Source organism: Crinia signifera, chromosome 1 (genome assembly GCF_055691185.1).
Source record: "Crinia signifera chromosome 1, ASM5569118v1, whole genome shotgun sequence".
Lineage (NCBI taxonomy): Eukaryota > Metazoa > Chordata > Amphibia > Anura > Myobatrachidae > Crinia > Crinia signifera.
This window is the reverse complement of record NC_139217.1, coordinates 89146417-89168374: the sequence shown is the minus strand read 5'-3', so window position 1 is coordinate 89168374 and position 21958 is coordinate 89146417. Positions and strand designations below refer to the sequence as shown.

The following is a 21958-nucleotide window of genomic DNA, read 5'->3' as shown; positions in this document are numbered from 1 at the left end:
AGTTCCAGTGTCCACTCATCTATCTCCTGTACTACATATTTCTATCGTATAAAATGAAAGCACATATGTGGCTGCTCAACAATACAGGAGATTTGGTTGTTCCCTTCCATTGGCTGAAGTTCCAGTTTTGTCCGGTTTTATTATTGGAACTGGGGCTGCTACAATCATACAATTGACGTTGCAGCTGAAAAAAACACGGCATGCAAATGGCATCAACAAGGGGACCCGTCATTTGGTTTCAGAACAAGATGACAGGTATATTCTCTATATATATTATATACTTTTTATAGAAAAAAAAATTGCCTCTTTACGAACATATTTAAAATGTGCTTGCACAGGTTAAATATAGGTTATTGCCAATGAAACAAATAACTTAGAGTAGATGATCATTTATCCACTAATAGCCTACAGGAGTTGGACCCAAACTTTATTGAATCACAGCACCCTATAGAATCAGGATAATGTTTTATGGCATCTCAATATATTAACCCTTTGAGTGCCAAAGTTACTGTGAGTGATCCTCAAAATATCCGCTAAAAATGCCAGCGTCGCTCACAGCGACTGTTCTTTTAGTATAAACACAAATACAGCCAAGTCAATTAATTGAAGTTTAGTTAACCCCTTCCCGACGCAGCATGTTTTTGCCTTCCTGACAGAGGCCTTTTTTTCAAATCTGACATGTATCACTTTATGTGGGAATAACTTTTTTTTGCTTTTACTTATCCTAGTGATTTTGAGATTGTTTTCCCGTGACACATTGTACTTTAAATTAGTGGTAAATTTGGGTCGATACAATTTTTTTTTTTTTTTTTGTGAAAAATACCAAAATGTCGTAAAAAAATGGAACATTTTGCTATTTGCAAAATGTTACATTGGTACTTGTGAGTTATCCGGGCTGCCGATTTCTAAATCGGGTCGGATCGGGCACATCGTATCGCATCGGATGCGATGCGATGACCCGATTTTTCCATAGGAATCAATGTTAAAATGGACTGAGTCCATTTTAACATGGAATTCAATGGGAAAAAGGGGTCCTTTTCATACCCCTACTATCCAAGTGGGCATCATGGAGTTGGATATAAACCTGTGGCGAGCGTAGCGAGCCACCGAGCCCGAAGCGTGGCGAGCCCCGCGAGGGGACACAGAATACCGTCCCCTCGCGGGGCTCGCTTCGCTCGCCACGCTTCGGGCTCGGTGGCTCGCTACGCTCGCCACAGGTTTATATCCAACTCCATGCCCACTTGGATAGTAGGGGTATGAAAAGGACCCCTTTTTCCCATTGAATTCCATGTTAAAATGGACTCAGTCCATTTTAACATTGATTCCTATGGAAAAATCGAGTCATCGCATCCGATGGTCGCATGCGATGCGATATCGCATCGCATCGCATCTGATTGTATGCCTTAACTTAAGGCATACAATCAAAAAATCGGCAGCCCAGATAACTCACAAGTACCGTTACATTTTCTGCTTGTGAGACAAATAATCATACCACTCAAAATAGTTAATAACTAACAAAGACCATATCTATACTTTATTAAAAAATCATTATTTTAACCTCATTTATTTTTTTTGGACACTAGGGGGCAGCAGCGTCTAATTTTTACCAATCGCACATTTCAACGCTGATTTTGGCTGTTCATGTTTGAACAGCCAATCACAGCGATCGCCCATAACGGGGGGCATAGCTGCCCCCCCTGGGCAATGAGGGAGGATGTCTGCTGTCAGGGACAGCAGACATCATCCCTCTGTCACCGCGTCTCTGGACGCGGTGACCGTTTAAAGTCATGACGTATATATACGTCAAATGTCGGGAAGGGGTTAAATATTGCACCCCAAAAAATAAACAGTCGCTGTTAACGGCTGAACCCCCTATTCAGAAATCATTATTAACCCTTTGAGTGCCAGCGTTGCGGTGAGCGATCCTCAAAATATGTTTCTAAAACTGCCAGCGCTGCTCACAACATTGACACTTTCAATATAAATAAATACAGATACAGCCAAGTCCGTTAGCTGGAGTTTAGTTAAATATTGCACCCAAAAAAAGAACAGTCGCTGTGAGCGGCGCTGGCATTTTTAGCGGATATTTTGAGGATCGCTCACAGCAATGCTGGAACGCAAAGGGTTTAATAAAAAAAAGTTTGCTTGCCAATTTTCACACCTATTTTGACAAATTCCCTTGTCACTCAAAGTGTTACATCGTGTTTATCTGCCATCCGCAGACTTCATTATGTGCGGATGATTAATGGTTACCCTAGGTCTGTCCACATCCACTATGATTGTCAGCCACCAGTTCTGGTTTTGACCATAAAAAAAAAAAATTTGATTTGATCCTGGACTCATCAACCTGCAGCATCCCAAATTAGGAACCACTGGCCTTTCTTAGAAACCTGTATCTATCTATTCCTTTTCCTGAATAGGCCAGATCTGTATTACACAGTTCTTTATCATAAAGTTATTTACTATGAGTAATTACTCTCTTGAAAGTGCAGTTCCCATACAGTAACTAGGATATTTGTCAAGCACAGGACATCTTTGGTCTACATACAGGTATTGAGCATAAAAGCAGTCACACAGACACTAGTGTGAACCCACTCTCTATCAGTGGCTGGAGTATTTATCAACATGTTGAGTCTTACTATACTTAGACAAATTTGACACTTAAATATACCGGGTGAGCCAGGCAGAGGTTAAAGTCAGTTTTTGGGCTGTGTGATCAGCATGGTGCTGTGCTGAGCTCAATGTGCAATCAGCTGCTTCTCCACACAGGTGATATGCAGCGCCACTAATAAAGCTGTATGGTTCTGTAGATTTATAGTAAAAACACATGGTTTAAATGCAACAGGGTCAAAAAGCCATCATGGTAGAGGTAGACCGTACAGGGTCGGCATGAAAACAGTCGAAAAAAAAAAATTTGTGCGCACCATTTTGTACATTTGATTAGATCGGAGCAAAATGATAGGAACGTGTCTCCCTTCACTTGCCACGCTTCAGATTACTATTCCCAATTGTAGTCCATGTTGATGGCAAATGATAACTTAAAAGTTATGTTGACTATGGCCATTATTCTGGTTCACTCGCAAAGGCAAATTCCTTCCCAAATGGACAAAACCATATGCACTGCAGGTGGGGCAGGTGCAGAGAATTAGTTTTGGGTAAGATTTTTCTTCAAACAGAGATCGATATTGCAGTGTAAAAATAAAGCAGTCAGTATTTTCCCTGCACAGAAACAAAATAACTCACCCAAATCTAACTCTCTGCACGTTACAGCTGCCCCCCCCTGCACATGGTTTAGTCCATTTGAAAAGAAATTTGCCTTTTCGAGTGAACCAGAATAAGGGCCTATGTGTGTGTGTGAACCTTAAGCAATGTCTACCTTTTGCCCACTTTGGGTTGACTTATTGACCTGGTGAAGCTTGAAAACCGTTAGGTTGCTGCCTACTTCTGCAATACTGTATGTGCGGTTCTTGATGAGAAAAGAGGACTCCAAAAACCCCAAAACCTTTTAAGCCTTTATTTACAAAAGCTCTAAAAACAAATATCCTTTGTTTGCAAACATCGTCTTATATGCATTAAAAAGGATCACACAGTTACACCATTGTAACTTATCTGAAGAAAAGAAAAAACATGATCTTACAAAGTATAAAGGTAAATAGGTCAGAATGACAGATTCCCTCACACTTTACAGAGGTGTGTGACTAAAAACACACACATTCCATTTATCAGAGAAATGCTAATTAGCCATTAACCCCCACAAAACCATAACCCTACGTCTATGCACTTCTGGGATGACTGAGAAGTACTTCTGGATCTATACTGACAATATAAAAATATATAAGGTCAAAAGTAACAGCATCAACAAGAGCTACAATAGTGTTCGGATACCTTAAGGATGGGATACATTAGATGGATCACATCATGATATACTTTAATACATGCTGGTAAATGCCCGTCCTCAAGCTTAAACTTTATTTTGTTGTTGCAACAAATTATTTCATTTCTGTCCAGTTTCTAATCCAATGCAGCGGAGATTTTTTGATTTGTTGAGCTTTTGATTGTATTTTATTTAGCATACTTTTTCTGTTTTTTTTTTTTGTTTTTGTTTTTATTGAGGCATTTTTTCCCCCAACAAATTACTATAGAAAAAAGCACCTAATAAATATAATATAAAAATAAAAAAAGGTGACTGAATAGGTATACACTGAATTAGGAATAAAAAAATGAGGTTTTAAATTGATTAGAGTGCAAAAAAACCTTGGATGGGGTTTAACGGTTTTGCCATAGGCAGCCAGCAACCTAAAGCCCAGCGGTCATCCTCCCAAGAGATGTTCTTCAAGTGTCAGTGTGCGTAGAGGTGTACAACGTGCTATTGCGGCACTGTACACATACATTCCAAAGCAGTCAATCATGAAAAGAATCACATTCCCCTGTAAACAATGTGGGTATTTGCTCTTTAAAGGCCCAATGGGAAGTTATCAGAATGCAAATTGTAGACGATCTGAAACCAAAAGCTGACACATAAGTGGCATTAAATGTTTGGTAAATGTCTTAAGGGGAACGCTGGTGACAATTTCTGCAGAGCTACAAACAGCAGCTTGTCGTAAACAAAAAAACTCTCAGTATCCAATCATTTAGAATGACATCATAAGCAAAAGTTGGGCATAATGATTAGTATAGGGGAGATCTAGTATACATAAGGCAGACAGGAAACTGAGACACCAATCTGTTTTATGGCTCAGTGATTCCATATTGGTACAACAAGGCAAAAAAATGGTTTTGAGACTTCGAGGCGTCAATGCCAGAGTAATATGACCGGAGATAAAACATGTAGTATCCGAATGAGCTTGGCAATAAAAAAAGTGCAAGTTGCCATGTTCTATGTCTTCAAGACTGATTGTTGGCTTCCTCTTCATAGGCATTTCCTGTGCCGTTTTGAACATAGGATGACCCAGATCCAAGGCCATATAAATGGCCACAATACTTAGCATCGTCTATATGATCTTCAAAGAACATCTGGAAGGAGGAATAGAATACAGCTAGTTAGAAGGAGCCAAACTCTGGAAGCTTTGCCACATGGAAATATCAGTAGGAAATAATGGTCCATAAACATTTGGTTATACAGTACCCAAGCCGGGGAAGCAGAGGTAGCTAACCCTGTTTTCGAGATCTACCAACAGTTCCCGTTTTCCAGACCTCCAAGCTGGTGTACAGGTGTAGTCACCTTTTCAAACATATGGTGCAGTATTTCCTAACCGACACATTCTATAGATTATCGGGGGGTCTGGAAAACATGAACTGTTTAAAAGGAATAATATCACCAAAAAAAAAAAAAGTAAATGAAAAAAATGATTACCACCTTGTTTGACTAGTTCCCTGGATTGTTTATTTATATTCACTGAAGGCTGATCTCAAGAGACATTATAGCCCCATCTGAAGTTACTCTGCAGCAGATGTGGGTAGCTCTGAGTGCACTGAAGCAGTGAGTGCAGACCGTCACTTCAGAGACATGGGTCCAGATGTAAATTTTTTTTTTAAAGGGACAGTCATTTAGAAGGGCATGGTTTTTCCTTGTAAAAGGACTACCCCTTTAAAAACAACCTCAGAGTTTGGCCCAGGATCCAGCATCGCATTTGATATGGCCCGTGACCTGTAGATGGTGGAGGAGCATGAGAATGGGACTACTTTTGGAGGAAACCGGATTCCTCTAGGCCAGACATTCTGTAGGCACACTAACAGAGCAGGTTTTAGTGATATCCATGCTTGAGCATAGATGGTTAAATTAAGTACTAATTAAGTCATCTGTGCTCAAGCATGGATGTCACCAAAATTTGGACTGTTTGTGCCTTGAGGACTGAGGTTGGCAATGCTTGCTCTAGGCCATCGAAGATCAATAACTTCTCAATGATTGCAATGTCACAAATGTCATCTGCTGTTAATTTTTATCTCAGTTGGCGCACTGTTTGGTCGGACTGATCACGGAGGAAGAGGGTTTATATTTGTTGGGTAGTGCTTCTTTTGATCAGGATGTTTTTCTATATCAGTGGTTCCCAACCTGGAGTACTTGAAAATAATAGTAATGACGGAAGTAGACGTCTCAATGGCTGAAGAGGTCTCCCATTGCCATTGAGACTAACCACGTTGCGTAATTTCCGGTTCCATCTGCAGCGCCATCAGCATCTCCTTGTGCTTTTGCCCAACCAGAAAACCCACTGGAGGCTACATGCCCTGCCCCCCGACATCAGCGATCTGCCACACACTGACAGTAGAGGAGGAAGCGGTGGTATTATTCCTACAGGTGTTAGCAGAACCCTGGGGAGAGTACACAGCCAGCGGCTAGACACAGAGGGACCTGAATCCTGACCACATTCTACTCCTCCGTTATGCCTTAATATAAATACATGCATACCGCTCACTTCCACTCCACTCAGGAGGGGGTACTCATAAATGTAAAGCCTACAAGGGGTATAGGATAGAAAGAAGGTTGGAAAACGCTGTTCTAAATTGTTTAACTTTCAGGACTGTTCTACTGAATCACGGAGATGGAGACACTGTCCTGAGACTTACTGGTTTGACTTTGACATGAGTTGGATGGATAACTGGCAGAGCTTTCATAGTGATTTGTTGTCCTACGCTCCCTAATGCATATACAGTATATTTGACCAATTTGCTATGACCTTCTGATATGTGCATCCTCAACTTTTTTTACTTACGGTATCTGATTCTAGGATATCATCCTTCTGCACTACCTGTTATTGGGTTATAGTGTGCGGTGCTGATTTGGGCTGGTACCCTGTAGGCACTGCTCTATTTGTCTTTTTTCCCTGTTTGTTTTGGCTTTACAGTAGGTCAGTGCTGAGGTTAGCTAGATAGGTTTGCATATCTGGGGTACATAGGTGCCTATTTCCATTATAGTTCCATTTCTCATACCAGCACTTTTTATTGTGCTCTCCAGTCTTTCTAATGTTATGAAGGTTAGTAAAATTTGCTCTTACCACGGCATTGTAGTACCAGAGAGCTCCCTGCTATACATCCAGCACTGTAGCACCAGAGAACTCTCTGCTATATGGCCAGCAGTGTAGCACCAGAGAACACTCTGCTATATGTCCAGCACTATAGTACCAGAGAGCTCTCTGCTATATAGCCAGCAGTGTAGCACTAGAGAGCTCCCTTCTATATGTCCAGCACTGTAGTACCAGAGAGCTCGTTTCTATATGCCCAGCCCTGTAGCACCAGAGAACTCCTTTCTATACAGTTAGCACTGTAGCACCAGAGAGCTCCCTTCTATACAATTAGCACTGTAGCACCAGAGAAGTCCTACAGTAGCTATGCGGTCAGCACTGTAGCACCGGAGAGCTCCCTTCTATACAATTAGCACTGTAGCACCGGAGAGCTCCCTTCTATACAATTAGCACCGGAGAGCTCCCTTCTATACAATTAGCACTGTAGCACCGGAGAGCTCCCTTCTATAAAATTAGCACTGTAGCACCGGAGAGCTCCCTTCTATACAGTTAGCACTGTAGCACCAGAGAAGTCCTACAGTAGCTATGCGGTCAGCACTGTAGCACCGGAGAGCTCCCTTCTATAAAATTAGCACTGTAGCACCGGAGAGCTCCCTTCTATACAGTTAGCACTGTAGCACCAGAGAAGTCCTACAGTAGCTATGCGGTCAGCACTGTAGCACCGGAGAGCTCCCTTCTATACAATTAGCACTGTAGCACCGGAGAGCTCCCTTCTATACAGTTAGCACTGTAGCACCAGAGAAGTCCTACAGTAGCTATGCGGTCAGCACTGTAGCACCGGAGAGCTCCCTTCTATACAATTAGCACTGTAGCACCGGAGAGCTCCATTCTATACAATTAGCACTGGAGAGCTCCCTTCTATACAATTAGCACTGTGGCACCAGAAGAAGGAATGTACTGCATTAAAAATGTTTGTCTGTTTCTTTCCTCGAATATACTTTTAGAATGTATACCTCCAGTGTTCAACTATGGAGGTAAAATCCTGTGTTTCATGAAATGCGTTGGGTCCTGGATGATCTTTCACAGTGGAACAACCACTAAATATAGAACACTTCTATAACCTGTGCCAAAATTCTATAAACCACTTTTTATCCTTTCCAGTAAAATTACCCATTGCTTCATCCACATTTGTTCATTTATAAATGCATAATAACTTACTTCTCTCATCTTGAAGAACGCCATTCCTGTCAGTAAAGAATCAGAGCCTGCTTGATGCTGAGGTCCTATCCGCTCCAACTCCAGCTGTTCAGCTACCTCTTGCAATCCACCCTGACAAGAGAAAGATTTGCTTCAAAGCAAGAACACATGGATGCAGAGGCCTAGTGAAATCTCACATATTCATTTGATAAAACAATGAGATGCAGAACACAGAGCAGTTTCCAAGTGTCAGCAGGAACTCCAACAAGAAACCAGCCATGCAGACTCACTATACAGCATACTCTGCTGGGAGTAGGGGTCATATAATGAATCCAATTTAATAGGGCTACTACATTGAACAGAGAGTGGTGCTCTGCAGAGTAAGCCAATGGATGAGGATTTTTCATTACAGGCAATTTTTTTTTAAATTCAATCTCCATGAAAATCTTTATCAGTCTTGTGCAGGGAGTCCGGTACACTTACAAGTTCTATAAATGGCAGAAGTGTCATTCAATTGAATGATGCTTTTCATTTTCAGTCCAGTTTTGGAATTCCAGACTCACTAGCCAGAAGATGTTCACCCTCCAATGAAGTATGATGGTAGTTCCACAACTGGCAATCTCTAAGTAATATAATAGTTTATAGGACAACACTAGGACAATATAGAAGTCCACGGCAATGGCTCAGCTACACTTAAAGCAACAGAGAAGAACATTGCTTCTGCTAATGACCTGCTGTACATTAAGGTGGTGACTGAGAAAATTACATTATACATACCTTTAAATTTTTGCAGCTTTTCATAAGATATTTGACATCATATATTACTGGGAAAAATAGTCGAAGAATTTCAAAGAAGTCCAACTCAACTTCGGGCAAGGTTGAATTAGTCAGTATCTTTATTAGATAGCCAAAGTCATACCCACTGTAATGAAACCGATAGAATACATTAGACCATCTAGTGTCATCTCTTTTAATAAATAATAGGACTCAAAGGGCTTTACCATTGTCTTTACAGCTCAAAATACATAACAAGCTTAACAGTAGATATCAGTAAAATGCTTGAGTAAATAAGTATGTCTTTAGTCTATTCTTAAAGGATTCTATAGTGGGGGCTTCTCACACTGTGCAAAGAAGAGAGTTCCATAGAGTTGGAGCAACAAAGTTGAAAGCTCGACTCCCAGATGAATTCAGGGAAATTCTGGGTTCTGTTAGTAGTCCTTCTTCAACAGATCGTAGTGATCAAGTAGGAGAGTAAGGAGTCAGCAGCTGCTGCAGGTACCTTGGGCCCTGGTCATGTAGGGCCTTGAAAGGAGAAGATAAATAAAAACCAAAATCTGGGACTGCATTGTGCAAATGAATATTCTATCATGTTTTCTGAACAGAAAGACCTTTGGTTTGGCAAGACGGTTACATGAATGGGTTACCAATTTTTGTGAATTTCACTGAAAAAAATACATTTAGTGAATTCTAAACAACTAAAAATGTATCAAAGGGGAGATAAATAAAACATTTCTGACTCGTGTTATCCCTGTTTTTAAAAAATATCAGTATATTATATAGCTTTTAAAGTTATACCCATTTCATTTGATTTTGGGGTCTCAAATTTCACTATATATACTCAAAATTAAAAAGAAACAAATCATAGTACTGTTTGTGTGCTTATATTTATAAATGAGAGTGAATACTATATTAAAACTCACCTAAAAATAATGGTGAGAATTGTGCTTCAAATAATGAGATTCCAATCTTCACAATGGACATACTGTGGCCATGCACATGCAGAACAGTATACAGAGAATAAAAGATACAAAATTCCAAAGTTCTTCCTGAAGAAGAGAGGAGATCCTCATGAAACGTGTTGAAGAGTTGGAAGTCATAAGAAATCAAAGCCTATCCGTCTGCCCACTGAATCACAAGGAGAAAATGATTAGACATCTATGTGAGTGCAATAAGTCTTCATATGAATTGGTATTTCTAAACAGTATTATACTATGTTATTTTAATAGTTTAGGAGTTATTATTATTTGGCACTTTAAGGTCTTCCTTGTAGACATCTCAATTACGGATAGATTAGTGATTTTGTGTCCATTTGTGAAGATTATTTGGAATCTCATTACATTAATTACATTTCTCACCTTTTTTTTATGGAAGTTAAATTTAGTACTGTATTCACATTTTCTCATCTAATATAAGCAGATAGAGTGCGCAATGTTTTTTATTTTAATTGAGCCCAGCTGCATAGACCTTTGGAAGACCTAAGGGGGTATTCAATGTTTAGGTCACGGCAGTCGAGCTTGCTCGACCGCCGTGACCCAGTCCCGTTCTCGGTCAGCTCGACTGAGAACATGCAGGCGGGATTCAATGTCCCGCCTGCCGGGGAGCGAGAAGGGGGCGTGGCCGCGTGTTGCGGCCGGGAAGAGGCGAGCTGCAGCCGGCAGCTCGTCACTTCCCGGCCAATCTCCGCAGAACGAGCCCGACAGCTAGTGAAGTCGGGCTCGTTCTGCCGAGAAACCCTGCTCAATGCTGTCGGGGAAGACAGCATTGAGTAGGGCTTGGCGGCCATCTCCCCCGTGGGGAGATGGTCGTCGGCGATTGAATACCCCCCTTCTCGCTGCCCGGAAGGCGGGACATTGAATCCCACCTGCATGTTCTTGGTCGAGCTGACCGAGAACTGGACAGGGTCATGGCGGTCGAGCTTGTGACATAAACATTGAATACCCCCCTAAATAAGAGAGATCACTATTTGCAGCAAGATCTCTTTGGGAAAAAAAAGGGCAACACTCATTCACAACATGTATATCAATAGGGCTGGTCGCAGCCTCGCGCCCACACAGCACTAACATGTTTAACAATGGGGCTGGTCACAGCATCGCGCCCACACAGCTTCACATGTACATTAATGAGGCTGGTCACAGCACCATAGCAGTAAAATAGTTACAGAGCTCCAATTAGATTACTCAATTATACTTTATTTTTTTTTTTAAGCCTAAAAATACCTTATCGCAATTTAATCAATAAAAATGTCAGTTAGTAATTACAGTCTGTCTTGTAAAAAAGTTGTATTAATCTCATTGTGAAATAACAATTGCAGTGAATAAAGAGCACCAAAGTGTTATAAAGACCAAGAGTAATGTGCAATAGTAAGAAAGGTTAGAAGACAGGCTGGATGTCACCCTTGACCTATACACAATGGGGAAAATGTATCCAAACCGCTGCACAGAGGAAGGTGCTGTGATCAATGACACAAGAAGAAACTAACTCCATTTTAAATATATAGCAGTGAATGAAATCGGAGCACCTGTAGAAGGAAATCAGGCCATTTCTGCAAAGCGTGTAAGGCTGAAGCCATGGTGAGGCGTATGACAGGGTTCCAAGCGGTGATTGGTGCAGAGACTGCAGACGTGCCCAGTAAGTGATAATATCAGGTGCTGAAATCATGCACAATACATGGCTGACCATACAGTACATAGCGGAACACCACTTACCTGTGGAAAGAAAGCCACTTTACTCCTTCACAAAGCACCACTCCAGAGGTCATAAACAACTCTGCAAAACAGTGAGTTTCAATGCCCTCGTCCTCATGTTTCTTAAACTGGATGCCAGATGAGGTGAGCAGCTCTATGGAGTCCTGTGCATACATGTCTTCCCTGGACAGAAAAGCATGCAATAAACCATGGGGACAAGCAATGCCCCCACCCTTTATAGACAATGCCTCTAAAGCAGGACACGCTCTCCAGGAAACAGACATCACTGAACCTGTACTGTGGCTACAAAACAAGACCATGGGGCAGATTTACTATAGCATCTTACACAGAGAAGTGGTGGTGTTGCCCATAGGACCCATCAGATTCGGTCACTTTTTAAAATGCAAGAAAGAAAGGCAGAATCTGATGGATTGCTATGGGCAACACTGCCACTTGCTGGCTTTAGAACATGGGTATGGTTTACTCAGTCAACACATATTAAATGGACAATCGCTAGTTCAAACCCATGTGGTCAACAGGCCATAGGGTCACAGGGTCATTCAAACAATAAACAGTCGACATTGAAATGTTTGACCATGTGACCGATTGGTGCACCACCCTCTGGGCAAGGTGCCTTCCTGCACTGTGTGCAACAGTTCATCAATTCCAGTCGTAGCCCACGTGGATGGTAGAGGATGAGAAGGTTAAAAAAAAAAAAAAAAGTAAAAAAAAACTTGTCGACCGTATGACTTATGGTAACTACTGTCAAGTCTTCATAATGACCCCGTCAACCAAACGCTTGTCGACCATATGGGATCGACCTATCATTGAGATACTTGACAAAATACAAGGGTGACTTGCTGTCATTATTTATAAAGTGCTTTATAGAGAATTCTGGGTCTAATTCAGGTTGGCTCGCAAAAAGGAAAATCTCTCTCTAATGGGTAAAACCATGTGCACTGCAGGTGAGGCAGATGTAACATGTGCAGAGAGAGTTACATATGGGTGGGGTGTGTTCAAACTGGAATCTAAATTGCAGTTTAAAAATAATGCAGCCAGTATTCACCCTGCACAGAAACAAAATAACTCACCCAAATCTAACTCTCTCTGCACATGTTAAATCTGCCCCACCTGCAGTGCACATGGGGGTTTATTCTAGTTCATTCTTTCTGACAAAATCCTTCTTAGATGGACAAAACCATGTGCACTGCAGGGGGGCAGATGTAACATGTGCAGAGAGAATTAGATTTGGGTGAGTTATTTTGTTTCTGTGCAGGGGAAATACTGACTGCATGATTTTACACTTCAATATAGATCTCACTTTGAAGAAAAACCCCACCCAAATCTAATTCTCTCTGCACAAGTTACATCTGCCCCACCTGCAGTGCACATGGTTTTGTCCATCTAAGAAGGATTTTGTCAGAAAGAGTGAACTAGAATAACCCCCATGGTTTTGTCCAATAACCCTTTGAGTACCTACATCTCTGTGAGAGATGTGCAAAATATCTGCTGCAATTGCATGGTCACTTACATTTGTCATATAGATTCAAATAAAAAATGTTGTGTAAAAATAATAAAAATATTTCCTATGATGAATGAGAATGACTGCTTGGCAAATTTTACACCAATTTTGACAAATTCACTTGCCACTCAAAGTGTTACAGAAGGAGTTTGCTTTTGCAAACCAACCTGAATCACCCCTTCTGTGGTTTAATAATTCACCGAAGTTCAGGGACAAGCAGCTTACAGTCACCTAGCGCACACTCTCACACATTAACCTACAAGTATGTTTTGGACTGTGGGGAAATAAGAATCAAAACTGACCTGGTATATACAGTATATTTAATAGTTAAAAGCCTGCAAATGGATGGACACCATGGCCGGATTATAGGGGCATTGGAGGGGGGTGGTAGCTATTCACCCAGGAGCTGGCAGGTTGCTGGAACGGAGGGACTCAAACAGCTCTCCGGGACTCAGCTGATGATAGCAGACATGGCAGGTGAGAGGAGAATCTGCTGCTAGGAGCTGGAGCGCTGTGTGTTTGTGTGTGTGTGTGTGTGTGTGTGTGTGTGTGTGTGTGTGTGTGTGTGTGTGAGAGAGAGACAGATTTAGACCTCATGGGGGGCTTCTAGACAAGGTACAACTTTGAGCCCCCCCCATCTTCAAACCATCAATAGCACTATTTACATTCCTGATTACTGACCCTTACTTTATTTTTGTGTCCAGAGTCCCTATCCTTAATACTGTAACCAAAACTTCTAAACTAATCCTAACAGCCAAAGCTCTAAATCAACCTGAATACCGGATCCTCAATTCCCTAACCCAGAGGTTCCCAAACGCAGTCCTCAAGGCACCCCAACGGTCCAGGTTTTAGGTATATCCATGGCTTAGCACAGATGGTTAAATCAGACTGACTGAGGTAATAATTAAGTCACATGTGGCCAAGCATGGATATACTTAATACCTGGACCGTTGGGGTGCCTTGAGGACCGCGTTTGGGAACCTCTGCCCTAAGCTAACCCTAGTTTTTTCCACTAAGTACAATAAAGACAGAAGATCCTCTCCCATTTAATCCGTACGTGTGTGTGTGTGCTAATGTATATATATTTTACACAAATGTAGCCACTTTCAGCTTTTGATTCTGTAGCGTCGGGGCTTTTTGCAATTTTTTTCCTTTTTAATAGCTTGTCAGCTTCTGCTGATTCAAATGATATCCTCTGTCTGCGACTATGGGTGTACTGTATCTGCATATGGACATCACAATGTTTTCCTGGATGATACTGTAAGGTAGCATTTCATAGGAGGCTATTGTGACCCGCAGCATTTGTGTACTTTTTAGATCGTTATTTACATTCAGTCTCTGAGTGCCGCTACTCATCATTTTGCTAATACTCTATACAGGAGGATACCAGGGCATCTTACACACATATATTGTGTGTATATGTGTGTGTGTGTGTGTGTCACCCTGGGGACACACAGCAACATTCAGAGTGATGCACATGGAGCTAGGGACGGGGAGGATCACAAAGTGCTCTAAGAGGTGACTCAGGCAGATGCCGCTACAACACCCAATCATCCGCCGCTGACCCACACCGGACCGCTTGCCGCCACTACAAAGCCTCCACTTGGTGCACCTCACCTCACATTGTATTGTTGTGTGCGGTGGGTACAGTTATTCATTCCCGATTGCTCCTCTCACTAGACTGTGCAGGAGTGGAGGTAGAACAGAATACCAATGCAAGTAAGTATATCCTCTTTTACATAGCCGGCTGGTGTCGGCTGGTCCTAAACAGCTGCTCGGTTTGCTATGCGATAAATCCGCTACACATGTCCCTCCCAAACGTAGTTCCATTGGGCACCCCCCAATATACACATACTTCTATAGATGTACATACACAAATGGCATGTGCAACAGTATGCAGATGCCCCCCAATATTAGGGTTTGGTTGGAGTGGAGTAAAGCACGCCACTATTGTACTCTGGAGTAGAGGAAAAACAATCCCTGTAGCAATGAATCACGCTTTACCAGTTGGCAGTCTGAGGCTGAATCTGGGTTTGGTAGATGCCAGGAGAACACTTCCAAGCCCAACTGTAGAGTTTACTGAAGGAGGAATAATGGTCTTGGCCTGTTTTTTGATGGCTTTGCCAGCACGCTTTAGTCCCAACAAAGGGAAAATATTAATGCTACAGTATATAATGACACTGATCTCAGCACCACTGGACACCTTTGGGGTGAATTGGGACACTGACTGCAAGACAGCTTTTACTGCGACCTTACTAATGCTCATGTGGCAGAATGCATCCAATTCCCCACAGCCCTGCTCCAAGCTCTAATGAAAAGCCTTCCCAGGAGTCTGGATTCTGTTCCAGCAGCAAACACGGGGGCTAACTCCATATTAATGATTTCAAAATTGGATATTCTTCAAGCATTAGAACAAAAGTTGGAACTTTGGGGGTTATTCAGAGTTGATCGCTGATGTGCCAATTCTGTGCTGAATGAAAATAGTGAAAGATAAATAGCAATCCCCTCACAATTTGACTGATAGGAAGTCAGCGTTTGGGGGTGGTACTTGGCTGTTTTCTGGGAGCCTCCAAAAAAACGCAGGCATGCCCAGGCATTTTAAGGGATGTGTGAGGTCAGCGCCCGCCTCGATTAACCCCTTCAGTGGCTGGTGTAGTCAGGGCGCTCGGCATGGTGAGTGACAGAGGAGAGAGGGGGAAATCAGCTATGTGGGTAATGATACCAGATGGAGCACACGTAGTTACAGCTTGCCTGGAACTGCTATCAATGGGCTTCTTGCGGCTGATGGTTGTAGTACAAAGCAATGTACCACAGATCAGGAACATGGCCAGACGCTTCTTCCTATGTGCGGACTTGCCTTTATGGCATCACGTTCTGCTCCGAGGCCTGGGCTTTTCAAAAGGAGAAAGTACCGAATTAAAGTATCTACTGCCTAGTATACAGAATAATCCCTAGTTGCCACCCACTTTGCCGGTGGGAGAGCCAACTTGAATCAACAGCAGACCATGCAAATCCCCTCAAGTGTTGTCAGTGTTGGAGCTGACAATACTAGATGTTGTCCAATCTGATATTATTCATACTGACATCTGCGCAAGATGTTGTCCAATCTGATATTATTCATACGGACATCTGCGCAAAATAGAACATCTTGACAGATAGATACTGTAGATACAATAGGTCAGGCATGTACAAACTGTGGCCCTCCAGCTGTTGCGAAACTACACATCCCAGCCTGCCTTGTCACAGTTTTGTCATTTCCTAACAGCAAAACTGTGGCAATGCATGATGGGACTTGTAGTTTCACAACATATGGAGGGCCATAGTTTGGTCATGCCTGCAATAGATAGATAAAAGTGTACCTCAAACATTATCAATAACAGGCTCATCATAAACACTGTACTTAAGAGTAAGGGCCTTGCCATATACTCCCAGGGAACAATGATCAAACATATAGGGCGGAATGGTTTTGCCTTGTAAGTGATTGCCCCTTTAAATAAAAAATAATTCAGGGTTCAGCTGGCATCCCAGACTGTCGCCGAACTCGGAGGCATTATATTCTGATCATAAAGTCATAAAATATCCATAGGCTTATCTTAAATCCTTATGTTACAGAAAAAAAGGCCAATGTAGAAGGAGATGGCCACAAAGAGCATGGCAGCCTCTATATGTAGGTACAAAATATGATCCAAAAATAAACCACTGAACTTACGTTAAATTAAATTTAAAATTAAATTGCCACGTTGAGGTTCCTGGTGGGTATTCTCCTTGTTCGTTCATAAATGTTAGCCCAAGCTGAATTATCTTTAGTAAGTCCACATTACAGCGTAGAAGTTGGTACTGATAGTCGGCGTTGCTCCTGAATTCGCCTATTGGTCTCGCAACTACCCCTGGAAACTCGGTGTCCTGGAAATCAGAAATATAAAATATATAACATTTTAAGATACTGACTATATAAATCAAATTTTGTCATATGTGCTTTGCATGTAGGTATAATATAATCTACAAAAGAAAACTCCATTATAAGGGCTCTGACCACAGGAAAATCTAAAAATATATGTATTATATATTTTTTTTTACTCCTTCGGTTCTTTGCTTTTTCTTTCAAAATGTTTAAGAACGTTGGTTCCTCTGTATCTAGGAATGTAAAACTGATGCAGATTTCATTATTAAAAATTGATGTGCACATCTGCCTTCTCTTTTGAGTCCCATGGGATTATATAGAAACATGCATCATTAGCATAAACGATGCTCTTCAAGCTGCCAAACTGATATGGAATGAGCAACCTCCCAGTGGGAAGTCCATAGTCACATGTTGTGTGTGAGACACTACGCACTACTGTACCACTTTCATATTTTACAAATAGAAATGCAATAACTATTTTAAACTCTATACTATCAAGCAGGGAAAAGTTATTGGGTACTAATACATAAATATTTATATATATTTTTTTTAATTTCATTAAACATATTGAAAAATGAGAAAAAAGTGGGTACTCTTTACCTAGAACGGCGCCAGCGATTGAAATCGCGGTCGTCGTGGGTAAAAATCGCGGTGATCGCGGTCATTGCGGGCATCGCGGGTAAATCGGGATGACCGCGATGCCCGCGATCACCGCGATTTTCCCATAGGGAACAATGTTAAAACGGCAGATTGACCGCGATTTTACTGTTAAATGCCTCAATGGACCCGATTTGGGGCCATAAAGGCCAAATTAACCCTTAAATGTCCCCCCAAATTTTTAACGCCACCCCACGATCCACGCCAACCCGAAGCGTGGCGAGCGCAGCGAGCCCGCGAGGGGCGGCGGTACGCGTCCTCCGACCTTTTCATGCCCTACTATCCACTAGGGCGTGGTGTGAGAATATAATAGTGAGCCCGAAGCGTGACGAGCGCAGCGAGCCCCGCGAGGGGACGCGGATACCTTCACAGGTAGACGCGTCCCCTCGCGGGCTTCACAGGTGTCCGCCTCGCCACGGACACCTGTGAAGCCCGCGAGGGGACGCGCATAACTGTGAAGGTATCCGCTGCGCTCGCCACGCTTCGGGCTCGGTGGCTCGCTGCGCTCGCCACACTATTATATTCTCACACCACGCCCTAGTGGATAGTAGGGCATGAAAAGGTCGGAGGACGCGTACCGCCGCCCCTCGCGGGCTCGCTGCGCTCGCCACGCTTCGGGTTGGCGTGGATCGTGGGGTGGCGTTAAAAATTTGGGGGGACATTTAAGGGTTAATGGGCTCTGTGGCCCATTTAACATTGATTCCTATGGCCAAATCGGGTGGATTGAGGCATTTAACAGTAAAATCGGGTCCATCGCGCCTTTTAACATTGATTCCTATGGGAAACCGGGAGCATCGCGTCGCGGGCATCGCGGGTACATTTATGGCCGGCCGCGACGCGACCGACACGATTTTCATGTTTAACATTGGTTTCAATGGGAAATCGCGGGCATCGCGTCGGTCGCGTCGCGGCCATACATAAATGTACCCGCGATGCCCGCGACGGGCGCCCTTCTAGGTAAAGAGTACCAAAAAGTGCAAAACTATACACAGATGCAGCTAAGGTGGTCATTAAAAGCGAAGACAAAAAATAATTATTTTGTTGAACTAATGCAGTAAGTTCAGTACTTGGAAGAGATATAGAAAATAGTTCAGGCACGCAGGTTTCTAATGTAAGGAATAGTGGAGAAATTTTGCCGTAAAACATGCTTGCCACAAAGCCAATAAGTGGAAGTGGGTGTCAGAATTCTAATTGTAATGAACTTTATGAAAGGTGCTACACACTACAGATACACCACAAAATATCATGCTGATGTGGAATAACCCACATATTTATCAGATGAAGTTGTAGGTTGTGCCACACGAAATGCGTCAGGGTACAGACTACCACTCAACCGATCTTTGCAACATCCTCCTTTTACTAAGTACAGAACCCATTCCAGGGCATCAGCTTAACCATGTCAAATCATAGGATACATTTCGGTGGAGATTAAAAACTGAACAATGGCGAGAATGGAGAAATCGCTTAAGGAAGTCACAATCCCTAAACATACCATTGCAACATAATTATACTTGCGTATAACTTGACAGATTCTCTTCATCTGTTCATCCAGGTTGCAAGCCCAGACTTCGCAGATCCGCTGGCTGTGGTCCACTGTAGCTGCTGGCATAGTGGCTATTGGGGAGGGGCTCAGAGGCAGGCATCAAAATGTTGCACGTGGCCGCTGAAACAGTTCATAGATGGAGGGAAGGACGATCTGCAAACATGGAACAAGAAATATATATTATATATAGATTAGCGGTTGGTGGGTGTTTTTTTTTTTGCACATTTGAGAAAAAAATACAAATAGCCCACAACAATTGTATCATGTAATAATCACAAGTATAGCTATAAATGTAAGTAAGATCAAAAAGGACACAAAAAAATTATAACATATTTTTCAAAAAGGTCAGATACTTCAATTTTCTGCCTATCACAATGACTACATCGGGCTCTACAGGGTTAATATAAAGACATTACTGATATGTATGATATAACATGCGTAATAATGATGTTGATAAGAAGAAGAATAATTTGAACTAGTTCACAGCAATCAGATATATCAGATTATTACCTGGTAATATGTTTTCCTCTACTCCACCATGGCAGCCATTACTATGGGTTCCTCCCTTCTGGGTAGTCCTTCGGAAAAGAAAAAAAAGACACCAGCCCCTATAAGAAGGCTCCACCTCCCTGCTCCGGTGTCTTGCATTCTCCAGCTTTAATACATAAACAGAAATAATTATTCCACATAACACAATACACAACAATTCGTAAGGGATGGGAATATATGCTGCCATGGTGGAGTAGAGGAAAACATATTACCAGGTAATAATCTGATATTTCCTCTACCTTCCCCCATGGCAGCCATTACTATGGGTCATACCCCAGCAGTTATTATTTTCGGGAGGGCATACTCACAACCAGCACCGAATTGTTGCCTCCTCGAAATCATAATAATCATAAATCATAGTTTCAGAACAACTTCTTCAAACTTTCATAGAGCTGCGCTAAGAACTTTCCTCCCGAACTTAGCGTCTGCTGAAGACATTACATCCAGTCTGTAATGTTTTGTAAATGTATGTATCGACGACCATCCTGCCGCCTTACATAATTCTTCCACTGAAGCGGATCCTTTCTCCGCCCAGGAAGCGGCCATTGCTCTTGTAGAGTGTGCCTTCAAGCTCACAGGTGGCTCTCTCTGCCTCACTTGATACGCTTTGAGGATACAGTCCTTAATCCACCGCGCCAATGTCGCCTTTGAGGCCATTTGACCCTTTCTAGCACCAGTTGTTAGAACAAACAGATTCTTGACTGTTCGAACTTCTTTTGTTCTCTGAACATAAACTTTTAGCGCTCTCACAATATCCAAGTTATGCAAACGCTTCTCCTTTTCGTTTGTAGGATTCATACAAAAAGAGGGCAAAACAATCTCTTGATTTATGTGAAACTCTGTCACAACTTTTGGTAGGAATTGTGGATTAGTTCTTAGAACTACCCTATTCTCAAAAAAAATTAGAAAAGGCTCTTCTGCCCACAACGCTTGCAATTCTGAAATTCTTCTTGCAGACGTAATTGCCACCAAAAATAAAACTTTCCAGGAAAGAAATAATAATGAAATTTCGTGTAAGGGCTCAAACGGAGGTTCCATAAGCACCCCAAGCACCAAATTCAAGTCCCAAGGTGCCATGGGAGATCTAAATTTAGGTTTCAGTCTTCTTACTGCCTGAATAAACCTTCGGAAATACCTGTCCCCTGCCAAGTCCCAGTCCAACATTGCCGACAGGGCTGAGACTTGTACCTTCAAAGTACTTAAGGACAGTCCCATCTGCAGTCCTACTTGCAGAAAACTTAGTACTGATGTAACTTCCCTCGGCGACTGCATCTTCTCCTTACACCTTGATACGTATTTTTTCCATACTTTGTAATACGCTGCAGAAGTGGATCCCTTCCTAGCCTTGAGCAGGGTTTGGACCACTTCCCCTTCAAAACCCTTTTCAGTCAATGACCTGGTTTCAACCGCCAGGCCGTCAACTTCCAGGTCAAAGGTTGCGGCTGACATATTTGCCCCTGAACTAGAAGATCGGGTCTTGACGGAAGCGTCCACGGTTCTTCCACCGCCATCTGGCGTACTGAAGCAAACCACGCCCTCCGTGGCCAATAAGGTAGTACCGCTATTACCTCTGCTTTCTCCCTCTGAATTTTCCTCAACAAGCTCGGAATTACCGGAATCGGTGGGAAAACATAGGCACGCCTCATCCACCAGGTGGCCGTCAGCGCGTCCCATTGCTCTGCTTGCGGATCCTTGAATCGAGAAAAGTACACTGGTACCTTGTTGTTCTCTGCTGAGGCCATGAGGTCCACTTGAGGTAGACCCCATCTCCTCACTAACATGGTGAAAACTTCGTCGTTGAGCGACCATTCTCCTGGTAGACAGGTCTTCCTGCTTAATTCGTCTGCCCTGTAGTTCTCTTTCCCTGCCAGAAAGACCGATGTTATGTTTAGAACAGAAGTCTCTGCCCAGGCCAACAACCTGTCTGCCACTTCCATCAGACTGCGACTTCTTGTTCCGCCTTGGCGATTTATATAGGCCACTACAGCCCGATTGTCTGATCTGATGATGAGCTCTTTGCCCTGAATCTGACTCTGGAACTGACGACACGCTCTGACCACTGCCTCCATTTCTCTCACATTGGAGTGTGCTTTTCCCCAGGATGGGGACCATCTTCCTTGTGCAATCCCTGGACCACAAGTTGCTCCCCAGCCTATTTGACTGGCA

General features: G+C 42.6%; 1 protein-coding gene across 7 annotated transcripts in view; it reads right to left on the bottom strand.

The window, feature by feature from the left end:
* Positions 1 to 3499: 3499 nt before the first annotated feature.
* CNOT7 (CCR4-NOT transcription complex subunit 7) overlaps positions 3500 to 21958 on the bottom strand; it is a 33787-nt gene continuing 15328 nt past the window's right edge. For 4 of the 7 annotated variants that reach the window (XM_083169727.1, XM_083169737.1, XM_083169718.1 and 1 more), the window contains 6 exons: positions 19193 to 19396; positions 16852 to 17045; positions 11642 to 11803; positions 8934 to 9078; positions 8178 to 8288; positions 3500 to 5013 (listed from right to left, as the gene is read on the bottom strand). In XM_083169727.1, coding sequence (XP_083025853.1) covers positions 4885 to 5013; positions 8178 to 8288; positions 8934 to 9078; positions 11642 to 11803; positions 16852 to 17045; positions 19193 to 19309 — 858 coding nt within the window. In that variant the 5' untranslated portion in view covers positions 19310 to 19396 and the 3' untranslated portion in view covers positions 3500 to 4884. Of the gene's footprint in view, positions 5014 to 8177; positions 8289 to 8933; positions 9079 to 11641; positions 11804 to 16851; positions 17046 to 19192; positions 19397 to 21958 lie in introns of those variants that run through there. The other 3 variants (XM_083169760.1, XM_083169770.1, XM_083169751.1) reach the window with 3 other exon arrangements.